Here is a 12,777-nt window from a genome sequence, read left to right as displayed (position 1 = left end):
GTTGATCTAGATAGTGACTGGTGAGAGCTATTTTATTTTATTTTTATTTTTTTTTTTTAATTTTTTTTTCAACGTTTATTTATTTTTGGGACAGAGAGAGACAGAGCATGAACGGGGGAGGGGCAGAGAGAGAGGGAGACACAGAATCGGAAACAGGCTCCAGGCTCTGAGCCATCAGCCCAGAGCCCGACGCGGGGCTCGAACTCACGGACCGCGAGATCGTGACCTGGCTGAAGTCGGACGCTTAACCGACTGCGCCACCCAGGCGCCCCGAGAGCTATTTTAATATAAGAGAGTATAGACTTGCTGGTGGAAGTGGACCCTGGAGATACAAATTGTTGAGGGGGGGAGGATAGGCACGAATTGGGGCTCCCAAGGATGGACAAGAACGGAGAAGTGGAATTTAAAGACGGTGTGCTTCTGGGTAACGTGAGGCTCTGAATGCCAAAGCTTCTGGATGATACTAGTTGGGTAACTGGCTACTGGGATTGCGAAATCTTCCTCAGTGCTTCGGGAATTCCCACGCGGGGGCCGCTACCAATCTCGGTTCTGTTTTCCCTCCCAGCGCCCTCGGCGGACTCGGGCCGCCTCGGGTGGGCCGTAACCTCAGTCGAGGTCACCTGAAGCAGCCCGGGGACAAAGGCGGCCGCGACGGCGCGCGGCCCCACGGCTTCTCCTCCGCTGCGCGGCGGTGTGCTCAGCGACAGAAGGTTCCCGCACCCGGTGAGGACGCGCGCCCGCCGCGCGCACGTTTCCTTTCGCTCCCGGCCTCGGCCCAGGCGCGTCGCATCCGGAGGCCGCCAGGAGACGCGGCCCGGGGCGGCTCCGCCATCTCCCGGGTAGGTCGGGCCTTTCTTGCCGCGCCCGAGAGCGCGCTCTGCTGGCGTCCTCGCTCTGCTGGCGTCCTCGCTCCGCAGCCCTCCGCCGGGGTGCGCCGGGGATCCCTGCTTCCCTCTCGGTTGCACACGGGGCGCTAGGACGCCGACGCTCCCGCGGCCCCAGCCTGCGCGCCACCCTCCACTCCGAGCCCTGACGACGAGGGTCAGGTAAGGGCTTTCAGACGGCACGCGTGCTTCCCGCTGGTGGTTTGTCTGCGCTCCTGGGTTACTGCAGGGACCTAACTTCCAAAGTTGGATTTCCATCACTGTGGCCGAGAAGTGGGAAAAGTGCAGGACTCAGGATTTGCCTGGAACTCTCGCTCAGTAACCCCGAGCCCGGCTTCACGCGCCTTCCGTGTTCTTCCATCCTTAAAAGATCTGAGTTATGTCTCTGATGAGAAAATAATTTAGAGCATTTAAGCTTAGACGAGTTCTTTAAAGAATGCCCTGAAGTTCTCCTTCTAAGCTCTCCAAATTCTGGAAATGAGAACTTGTGTTTAGAACTTAGCCGCAAGACAGGATAGTGTTTTTACTGTTTTTGTTTGTTTTTTAGGGAGGGAGGGAGGGAGAGAGAGAGAGGGAGAGAAATTGATTGATTGTTCAAGTATAAACAAACAGCTCAGCTGGCTGAGATGATACTAATCTTGCAGAAGAAGGTCTTGTTTGCAGTGTTACTAAGAACTTTACCAGAAAGCAAGTGATAGATAGGATGGCCTGACGTGAAAGTAAAGAGAAAAAAAAAAAAAAAAAAAAAAAAAAAAAAAAGAAAGAAAAAAAAAGGAAATGGCAATCATCCTATTTTGACTTGTTCACCAGTATTTTAAGTTTCTTCCTCTTCTAAGCGGAGAACATTTGCATCTTTAAACTTTTTATGATGCTCTTATTTTACGAAAATTGTCACAAGTTTGCCGCATGTTTTATAAGTTTCTAAGCTATCAGTTAATTTTTTGTACTGTTTCCCTTAAGAATTTGGCCTGGTTGGTTAAATAGTAATTGAGCATGATTTTATGGTATAGGGCATTGTGGGTGTGACCTCCTTACAAAGATCTAGTAATAAATGTAAGTTGTATTTACTTCTTATAAGTAAGAGGCTTGCTTGTTAAAATTGTTTTCCTCCACAATAGCATTTAAAATTTACATTCCTTTTTCCTCATACCAAAAGCCATGCTTGAGTTTTTGAATGCTATCTTCTTTCTTATCAATTATTAAAAAAAAATGCAACCATAGTTTCTTGCTGCCTACTCTTTTTTTTTTTTTAATTTTATTTTTATTTTTTTTTAAATTTTTTTTTTTCAACGTTTATTTATTTTTGGGACAGAGAGAGACAAAGCATGAACGGGGGAGGGGCAGAGAGAGAGGGAGACACAGAATCGGAAACAGGCTCCAGGCTCTGAGCCATCAGCCCATAGCCTGACGCGGGGCTCGAACTCACGGACCGCGAGATCGTGACCTGGCTGAAGTCGGACGCTTAACCGACTGCGCCACCCAGGCGCCCCAACTTGCTGCCTACTCTTAATGGGTTTATTTTCCATGTTGCTGAAGAACATGTTTTTGGGTCCTTCTTTCAATGATGGAGTATAGATAAAGATTCTTTTTTGGTTTTTAGGTTTTGAATGTCTGAAAATGTGTATCTCACCTTTACTCTTAAATGATAATTTAAATGGGTACTGACAGGTAGATTGGCAGGTATGTCTTCTCTGCCCTTTGAGGATATTATTCCATTGTTTTCAGGCTGGGTGAGGAATTTATACTCTTTAAGAAAATGCTTAGGCTTTATTATTACTTAATATCATTATTTATTAATTCAATACACAACTTACTGATTTATTATTTTATTGTTATTCTTTATTATTTTTAGTTATTCTTTATTATTTTAAATTTTTATTCTTTTTTTATTCTTTATTTTTTTTATTGGGGAATCAATATGCATTTATAATTTGGGAACTTATTTTTTTATTCAATTCCCCCAAATTTGTATTCTGTCTTTTAATATTTTGATCCACACTAGTGTATGTGGCAGGCCTGGAGTTCTGATTTTTTAGAGGAGGTTTCTAGAAGGCTGGCTTCATCCAGGGCCAGAGGGCAGAGATTTCTGAGATCCTTATTCACATAAGGTATAGCCTTTTCCCTGCCAGGGGCTTAATGGAGAGTGTGCTTTCAATTCTCAACCAAGCCTGGGGCCCTGGGGCCCTTCTCCACTCCTGCTTTACTCAGCCATTATAGCCCTCACCCTGAAGTGGGTATCTGGTTGTGGTTTCTCTGGGGACAACAGGGCTTCAACTTCCTCTCAATTCTGCTTCTGCAGATGTGCACAGCAGAAGTTGCCTGTAATGCCAGGCTTACTTGTCAGACTGCCATCTTTTCCTGGGTCTTGGACCAGTGATTCCTCACCACTCTGTCAATTTTCTGAATTCTTCGTTTTTTTTTAAGTTTATTTATTTATTTACTTATTTATTTAGAGAGTGGGGGAGAGGCAGAAAGAGAGAGGGAGAAGAATCCCAAGCAGGGATTCGCACTGCCAGCACAGAGCCTGATGTGGGGCTTGAACTCACGAACCCTGAGATTGTGACCTGAGCTGAAACTAAGAGACAGATGCTTAACCGACTGAGCCACCCAGGCGCCCCAATTTTCTGAATTCTTTAAGCAGATGGTTTTATGCTTTATCCAGACCCACAACTCTCTTTAGATATGACTCCACTCGGTCTAACTTTAGCCATTGCTTTTCCCTTTCTCCATGTCTTACTCTGAGGAGCTCTCTGCCCCATGCTGTAATGTATAGAGGAAATGAGAGGAATAGAAGTGACTGTGATCTTCAGTGTCAAGCTGTTAATGGTAGTTTTAGCATCATCAGTAATTATTATTTGTTGAGAACCCACCATGCAATAGGTACCATATAATACTTGTATGAAATAGCCCAAGATCTTGGCTCGTATGAATTTTACATTTTAGAGACAAAAGGCTAGGACAAATTTAGAATAGATGTATTTGACCTTTAAATCTTAGCCAAAAACTAGTATAGATTTCTTAAGATTTGTGCTATTTATTACAAAATGGAAAAAAATCAAGTAAATTTTCGTTGCCCAGTACAGTTATACTAAGATGATTTTTTTTCAATAACTAATTAAGCAGAAAGACAATGGAATAAATACAGTACCAAACAGTAATCTCATCTCATCTTAACTACCATCAGTTTTAGAGGTGGGTACGATACTAGATCTTTATAGGTTAGTTTAGTCTTTATAGGCTAGCTTCCATTGCCGCTGTTTCTGCTCCTCTCATACTCATGATCTTGCTTCCTTTAGTACCTGCTTGTTTTTTATTGTTTACTGGACATTCAACTTGAGACACTGTTTGTAGAAAGAAACTTGAGGCCTAGGATAACGTTACTGTCTTCTGGAGAAAATTATCCTTTGCTTGTGCAGGTACCTGTGAGCACTAGCTATTCCAGAAATCATCTTAATCCATTTTCAGAGACTAAGAATGTCTGAGCCACCCAGATAAATCAGAGCTGTGCTACAATCTACGTGAGGACTTGGTTTCCTCTACTTCAGCCTTACCTTTCCATCCATGATTGGCCTAGACCTTCACTTTTAACTCCCTGCCCTTCAAGCCTGTTAGAGGTGCTATGCAGCCTATCATATGCTTACTGTGTTCAAGGTGATGAAAGACAGGATTCAAAATTTTGGCAGAGAGCTGGAAACTACAAAAAATGACATAGCAGATGGGGAAAAGAATCTAACAGAAATTAAATAAATGAAAATAGCAATAACCAAACATTTAAAAGCAGTGGATGGATTTAACGGTAGATTAAACACAGCTGAAGAAAGAAGAATAAGCTAGAAAATAGATTAGAAGAAAATTTCAAGACTGAAACTTGAAGAGGCAAAATATGGAAAGAACAGCAGAGGAAAAACCATGGAAAATATAGCTAACATAGTGCTTAGATGAAAATTTATGGTCTTAAATGAATATATTAGAATGAAGAATGACTGAAAATTAATGAGCAAGCATCTACCTTAAGAAATTAGAGGGGCGCTGTAGCTCCGTCGGTTAAGCGTCTGACTTAGGCTCAGGTCATGAACTCACAGTTCGTGGGTTCCAGCCCCGCATCAGGCTCTGTGCTGACAGCTCAGAGCCTGGAGCCTGCTTCGGATTCTGGTGTTCTCCCTCTCTCTCTCTGCCCCTCCCTGGCTCGCACTCTGTCTCTCTCTGTCTCTCAAAAATGAATAAACATTAAAAAAAAAATTAAAAAAAAAAAGAAATTAGAATAAGAAGAATAAAATAAAATCTAGAGAAAGCAGAAGGAAGGAAATAGTATTAGAAGAATAGAAATTAGTGAAATAGAAAAGAAATAGAGGATCTATAAACTGAGAAGCTGGTTTTTGAAAACGTTTGTAAAGAATGATAAACCACAGGACAATAAAAAAAGCTGGCACCAATTACTCATCTAAGGAATGAAATAGGGAACCTCACTATAGGTCTTACAAACATTAAAATAGTAAGAGGATGATATAAGTAGCTGTGTCAATATATTTGCATAATAAAACGAGAACAATAAATTCCTTGAAAAACACAACTTATCAAAGCTGACAGATGAATAAAAAGAAAATCTGGATAGTTCTGTAGCTGTTAAGCATATTTAATATATTTCACAAAAACAAGAAAAATGTACAAATAATAACAAAAACTGCAGTCTTAGAAGGTGGCATTGGTGAAAGGAGAGGAAAGGAAATGTGTAGGGTGATTTTACTTCTGAATATACTTGCAAAAATTCTAAGGAAATATTAGTAAATAAATATATCCAGTAAAATATAAAAAGGGTAATATATCCAGACTAACTTGGATTTCTTCTAAAACTGCAACATTGTCTTAACACTAAATCAATTAATGTAATCACCAGTATTAACACAGTAAAGGAGGTAATTCATGTTATTTTTTTTTTTTTTTTTTTTTTTAAATTTTTTTTTTTCAACGTTTATTTATTTTTGGGACAGAGAGAGACAGAGCATGAACGGGGGAGGGGCAGAGAGAGAGGGAGACACAGAATCGGAAACAGGCTCCAGGCTCTGAGCCATCAGCCCAGAGCCCGACGCGGGGCTCGAACTCAGGGACCGCGAGATCGTGACCTGGCTGAAGTCGGACGCTTAACCAACTGCGCCACCCAGGCGCCCCGGTAATTCATGTTATTATCTCAGTAGATACAGGAAGAGAAAAAAGAATTTGATAAGATTCAACATTCAGTAATCAAGAAAACAAGGTAAAGGTATAATGATTGGAAAAAAGAAAAAAGATTATTATATCTGAGTGATGTGATTGTGTACATAGAAGATAAAAATCTACAAACTGGAATTACTAAATCAATTTATCAGGGTTGATTAGTGCATGGTAAATACATAAAATTTAATTGAAATAAATATATACCACACATAAGTATGTATTATTGTTTTTAAAGCTTAGAAGATCTCAAATGCCTGGGAATAAATATCACAAAATATGCTCAAGACCTCTGTGCAGAAAACCGTAAGATATTATTATGATAAATTAAAAACCTAAATAAATGGAAAGATGTATCCTGCTCATGGATTGAAAGATTCATTATTGTAACAATGTCAGTAATTCCCAAATTGACCTACAGATTCATAGTATTGCCATTTAAAATAAACAAGTTTTGTTTTTGAAACGGATAAGATGATTCTGTAATTTATAAGAATATGCAAAATGCCAAAATTAACCAAGTCTCATTTGAAGAAAAACAATAAGCAGGAAGGGCTTGCGCCCCACCCCACCTCCCTCCAGGATATTAAGTTATGTTATACACTTAATGTAGTGATACCAGTACAAGGATAAGACAAACAGACATTGGATCAGAATAGAGAACACTGAAACACACTCACCCCTATGAGGACATGCGATTGTTGACAGAAGTAATATTGTTGACTGTCTCCCCAAAGTGATCTTTTTAAAAATGGTGCTGGGTCAATTGAATATCCATTTTGGAAATGAAATGGATCCTGTCTGCTACCTCAAATATTAATCCCATGTGGTTTATAGGCCTATGAAAGGCAAAGCAATAAAGATTTAGAAAATAATAAAGAGAGTATCTTCATGATAATGTAAAAAATATTTTTTAAACAGGACACAAAAATTACTACAAAGAAACAGAACAGAAAATTTAAGAACATCTGTTTATCAGAAGATTCCACCAAGCAAGAAGGAAAGCGGCAGAGTGGAAGAAGATACAGGCATACTTTGTTTTATTGCACTTGGCTTTGTTGCACTTTGCAGATACTGTGTTTTTTACAAATGTGTCTTGCAACCCTGCATTAAGCAAGTCTGTCGCTGCCATTTTTCCAACAGCATTTTCTCACTTTGTGTCTCTGTGGCACATTTTGGTAATTCCGGCAATATTATATTCAATATTGTTGTTATATTCATTATGTTGATCTATGTTCAGTGATTATGACTCACTGAAATCTCAGATGATGATTAGCATTCTTCAGCAATGAGCATTTAAAAATTTGTTATATTTTTTTTATGTTTATTTATTTTTGAGAGAGAAACACAAACACAGTGCAAGTGGGGGAGGGCAGAGAGAGAGAGAGGGAGACACAGAATCCGAAGCAGGCTCCAGGCTCTGAACTGTCAGCATAGAGCCCGACACGGGGTTCGAACCCACGAACTGTGAGATCATGACCTGAGCCAAAGTCGGACACTTAATTGACTGAGCCACCCTGGTGCCCCTAGCAATAAGCATTTTTAAATGAGGTATGTACTTTTTTTTTTTTTTTTTTTTAGACCTTGCATACTTAACAGACTACTGTGTAGTGTGAACATAGCTTTTATATGCACTGGGAAACTAGAGAATTCACTTCAATGGCTGCATTGTGATAGTCACTTTATTATGGCAGAACTTCACCTGCAGTATCTCTGAGGAATGCTTGTATTTGTAACATATGTATCTTTCTTCCATTTCCAGAGTATATATCTTTATTTATATATAATGTAATATTTATAATAATTATTATAATAGTGACAATCCAATAGAAAACAGTAGGCCAAAAACTGAAACAGGCACATTACAAATGAGGATTCCAAATGATCATATGCAAAGGTGTTCAGGTTCATTATTAGTCCAGGAAATGAAATTTAGACTCGGATGAGATTACACCGCTTACCAGAATAGCTGGCAGTGCAAAGTGGTGGCAAGAGAGGGCAGTTGGATCTGTCATACAGTGCTGATGGGAATGCAAATTATGGGTTATCCATATTATGAAATGCTGTGATCTATTGGGAAAAGATCAGAAACGTCTGTATATATGGATGGAAAAAGGTGTCAAGCCATATTGTAAGGTGAGAAGTGAAAATCCAGAATAAGTATGCATGGTATGGCCCCATTTATCTAAAAGAGACAGGAGGGGATGCCGAGCAGTTGCACTGGTGTGGCCGTAAAAAATCTGGCAGCAACAGCCATTAAATTTCCCAGCCAAGTGTGTATTAACATTATTTATATTTTAATTCTCTGTACCTATAAATTATATAGGCCTAGGGCCTTCGTAATCTCTCAGATTCTGTGCATGTGGGAAATTAGTTTTACCCACAAAAAGTTTTCTCCTTGGGGTTAGCTTTTTAAAATTGTTTTGTAGAGCTAATGTAGTGAGCAAAGGAGTACAGACAGCAGGAGCGAGAGAGCCGAAGAGAGCCAAAGAGGGATCTAGGACCCAGGAGGTGGGCAGAGAGAGAGTTTTGGATTCACGGTTGTAAACTAGCAGTGGGAGAGAGTGTGCAGACAGCTTTACTCCTCCCACATCCAGACTGGAGCACTACTTTCTGCACTTACTTTTCTGCAAGGAAGAGAAGGTTCCGATGGTCTGATTGTCCCTCAGCCCAGCAAACCGCCTCGCTCTGCCTGGGGTCCCCAGCATCCCTCCTGTCTGCTAGGAGTAGGTGAAGCATGGGAAGCACAAGACCTTTTTCTTTTGGTGAAAGACCATGCTACCCGCTGGAGCTGCAGTCAGTGAACGCTTGTCCAGTGAGAGCTGCAGGCGGGCTCTGTGAGATCTGTCACTCCCAGCGGGCATTGAGGCAGGGAAGAGGCATGCTTAAATACAAGAAGGCTTGAAGTGCGTGAGTAGGTGATTGTAAATCCATAGGGTTAATTAAGCCTCGCTCGTGTTAAACCTGCTTGCTTGTTCATTCCTCCATTCATTCATTGACTCATTCTTTCAGCTCATGCATGGTGAGTCTTGCTCTGTACTCCCACATGGTATTGGATCTTGAGGTCATGGCACAGTGGCAGAATGTCCGTGTTGGTGTTGCTGGATGTGGCAGCAACATATCCCCATTCATACATTCCATTTGCCGCTCTGTTATTTCCAGGTAGCTCTGTGTGTGTGTGTGTGTGTGTGTGTGTGTGCGTGTGCGCGCGCCTTATACCTTACAAAACATTTCTCAAGAACTGGAATCATGATATACTGTCAAACACAGTCACTCATTTGAACCTCTTTTATTTGTAGGTTGAATTACTGGACTGGACAATGTCACGTGTTTTGTGGACAGTATGGGTCTTGGGGGCTGTAACCAGCCTCTCCAAGGAAGTGGCCCCTCATCAGACTTCTCTGTCCTGTGACTCCACGGGCATCTGCGAGGGCCACTCCAGATCTTTAAACTCCATCCCCTCAGGACTCACGGCAGCTGTGAGAAGCCTTGACCTCTCCAACAATGAGATCACCTACATTGGCAACAGTGACCTGCAGGGCTGTGTGAACCTCAGGGCTCTGAGGCTGGAGTCTAATGAAATTAACACGATAGAGGAAGATTCTTTTTTTTCCCTGGGGAGTCTCGAACATTTGGACTTATCCTATAATCACATATCTAATTTATCATCCTCGTGGTTCAGGCCCCTTTCTTCCTTGAAGTTCTTAAACTTGCTGGGAAATCCTTACAAATCACTTGGGCAAACACCTCTTTTTTCTCAGCTCACAACTTTGCGAATTCTGAAAGTGGGAAATATTTACAGTTTCACTGCGATTCAGGAAAAGGATTTTGCTGGGCTGACTTTTCTTGAGGAACTTGAGATTGATGCTTCAAATCTCCAGAAGTATGAGCCAGAGAGTTTGAAGTCCATTCAGAACATCAGCCATCTGGCCCTTCGTATGAAACAGCCTGATTTGCTGCTGGAGATTTTTGTAGATCTTTTAAGTTCTGTGGAACATTTGGAACTGAGAGATACTCATTTGAACACTTTACATGTTTCAAAAGCATCCATCAATGAAACAAATACGTCGATTAAAAAGTGGACGTTTAGAAACGTGAAAATCACTGACGGAAGTTTTAGCGAACTTGTAAAACTGTTGAATTATGTTTCTGGAGTGTTAGAAGTAGAGTTTGAGGACTGTACTCTCCATGGGCTTGGCGACTTTGACATATCAGACATGGGCAAAATTGGAAGTGTAGGTGGGATAGAGACATTAACAGTACGGAGGTTGGTCATTCCATACTTCTACTCGTTTCATGATCTGAGTAGTGTGTATTCACTTACAGAAAGAGTTAAAAGAATCACAGTAGAAAGCAGTAAGGTGTTTCTGGTTCCTTGTTTACTTTCACAACATTTAAAATCATTAGAATATTTGGATCTCAGTGACAATTTAATGGTTGAAGAATACTTGAGAAATGCAGCCTGTGAGCATGCCTGGCCCCTCCTACAAACCTTAATTTTAAGGCAAAATCGTTTGAAATCATTAGAAAAAACCGGAGAAACTTTGCTTACTCTGAAAAACTTGATTAACCTTGATATTAGTAAGAACAGTTATCTTTCTATGCCTGAAACTTGTCAGTGGCCAGAAAAGTTGAAATATTTGAACTTATCCAACACCAGAATATACAGCTTAACCCGATGCATCCCCTGGACACTGGAAATTTTAGATATTAGCAATAACAATCTCGATTCATTTTCTCTGACTTTGCCACAACTCAAAGAACTTTATATTTCCAGAAATAAGTTGAAGACTCTACCAGATGCCTCCTTCTTACCCACGTTACAGGTCATGAGAATCAGCAGAAATGCAATAAACACTTTCTCTAAGGAGCAACTTGATTCTTTTCAAAGACTGACGACTTTGGAAGCTGGCGGCAACAATCTCATTTGCTCCTGTGAATTCCTGTCTTTCACGCGGGAGCACCAAGCACTGGCCCAGATCCTGACCGACTGGCCACACAATTACCTGTGTGACTCTCCATTCTATGTGCGGGGCCAGCGGGTTCAGGACACCCATCTCCCAGCTTCTGAATGCCACAGGGCAGCTCTGGTGTCTGTCGTGTGCTGTGTCCTTTTCTTGTTGATCCTGCTCACGGGGGTTCTGTGCCACCGTTTCCACGGGCTGTGGTACCTGAAAATGATGTGGGCTTGGCTCCAGGCCAAAAGGAAGCCCAGGAAAGCTCCCCAGCGGGACCTCTGTTATGACGCCTTTGTGTCTTACAGCGAGCGGGATTCCCACTGGGTGGAGAACCTTATGGTCCAGGAGCTGGAGCACTTCGACCCTCCCTTCAAGCTGTGTCTTCACAAGCGGGACTTCATTCCCGGCAAATGGATTATCGACAACATCATCGACTCCATCGAGAAGAGCCACAAAACCATCTTTGTGCTTTCTGAAAACTTTGTGAAGAGTGAGTGGTGCAAGTACGAACTGGACTTCTCCCACTTCCGTCTGTTTGATGAGAACAACGATGCTGTCATTCTCATTCTTCTGGAGCCCATTGAGAAAAAGGCCATCCCCCAGCGTTTCTGTAAGCTGCGGAAGATAATGAACACCAAGACCTACCTAGAGTGGCCCACAGACGAAGCTCAGCAGGAAGGGTTTTGGTTAAACTTGAGAACTGCAATAAAGTCCTAGGTTCCTTCATTAAAGGCCAGTCTTGGTCTGGTGGTGGTCTTTATATCACTAGTTGTAGCTGAGTCCATTCTGACAGTTATAGGTGGACCACATAAATGCACTGTCATTTGAAGGCTTGCTTACTAAAACCACTAAAACTGTTCATATTTTGTCTAGAGTGCTGGTTGTTTTAAATGTTTTGTTATTATTTTTGGGGGGGTGGGGAGGGCTGGGAGAGAGGGAGAGAGGATCCCAAGCAGGCTCTCTGCTGTCATCACAGAGCCCAATGTGGGGCTCAAACTCACGAACTGTGAGATCATGACCTGAGCTGAAATCAAGACTCGGACGCTTAACTGACTGAGCTGCCCAGGTGCCTCTAGAGTGCTGTTTTATAAAAACTACCAGATTAAAAATTAAATGTTCTTGGCTGTTTATTAATCCTATGAGATGATCATGATCTGAGTCCATTATCGACATCTGAATTATCTGTAGCAATTGGTTTAGTTCATTAGGAAATAGCACGAAGGAACAGATTTCCCATGAATGTGTTGGTCAGTTTTCTGCAAGGATACTCATGCATGTCTGCAGATGGCATTCTCTACCCCACTTAGCTGTTTCCTCACTGTGTGACTGCTCTCAAGAACAAGAAGGCAAAAGGTTGGTGCACTCGGCCAAACTTGTTGCTGTTCCTAGAAAGAAGTGCCTTGAGTCCGCATTAAACTTTACAGTATGCAAAGTACCTAGATGGTGTATTTTCACATGAACTGGGTCTGTCTTTCTGGGTGTTTGATAGGTTTCTCCAGTCATAGTTACTTGAGAAAGTATATATAACACAATATACAGTAAATTGTGGCTTCCAATGAAAATGAAACTAATGAAGTCCAGTTGACCTAGAACAAGGCAGGGCTTAGGGGCAGTGATGTACCCCCTCCCTCTGCACACTCAAACATCTGTGTGTGTAACTTTTGACTTCCCAAACCTTAACTACTAGTCGTCTACTGTTGACTGGAAGCCTTACTGATAACATAAGC

General features: G+C 41.6%; 1 protein-coding gene across 1 annotated transcript; it reads left to right on the top strand.

Moving 5' to 3' along the window:
• The first annotated feature begins 469 nt into the window (after positions 1-469).
• On the top strand, positions 470-12,189 carry TLR2 (toll like receptor 2). Its single transcript, XM_045465213.1, has 2 exons — positions 470-1,046; positions 9,392-12,189. The coding sequence occupies exon 2, from the start codon at positions 9,413-9,415 to the stop codon at positions 11,765-11,767; it is 2,355 nt and encodes a 784-aa protein (XP_045321169.1). The 5' UTR covers positions 470-1,046; positions 9,392-9,412; the 3' UTR covers positions 11,768-12,189.
• The last annotated feature ends 588 nt before the right edge of the window (positions 12,190-12,777 follow it).

This window comes from Leopardus geoffroyi, chromosome B1 (genome assembly GCF_018350155.1).
Source record: "Leopardus geoffroyi isolate Oge1 chromosome B1, O.geoffroyi_Oge1_pat1.0, whole genome shotgun sequence".
In the NCBI taxonomy this organism is placed as follows: Eukaryota; Metazoa; Chordata; class Mammalia; order Carnivora; family Felidae; genus Leopardus; species Leopardus geoffroyi.
Note: the sequence above shows the minus strand (reverse complement) of the source record. Positions and strands in the feature narration are given on the sequence as shown.

Bases quoted from the DNA above. Each gene is read 5' to 3' on its own strand.
- TLR2 (XM_045465213.1), top strand. From the start codon at position 9,413: ATGTCACGTGTTTTGTGGACAGTATGGGTCTTGGGGGCTGTAACCAGC.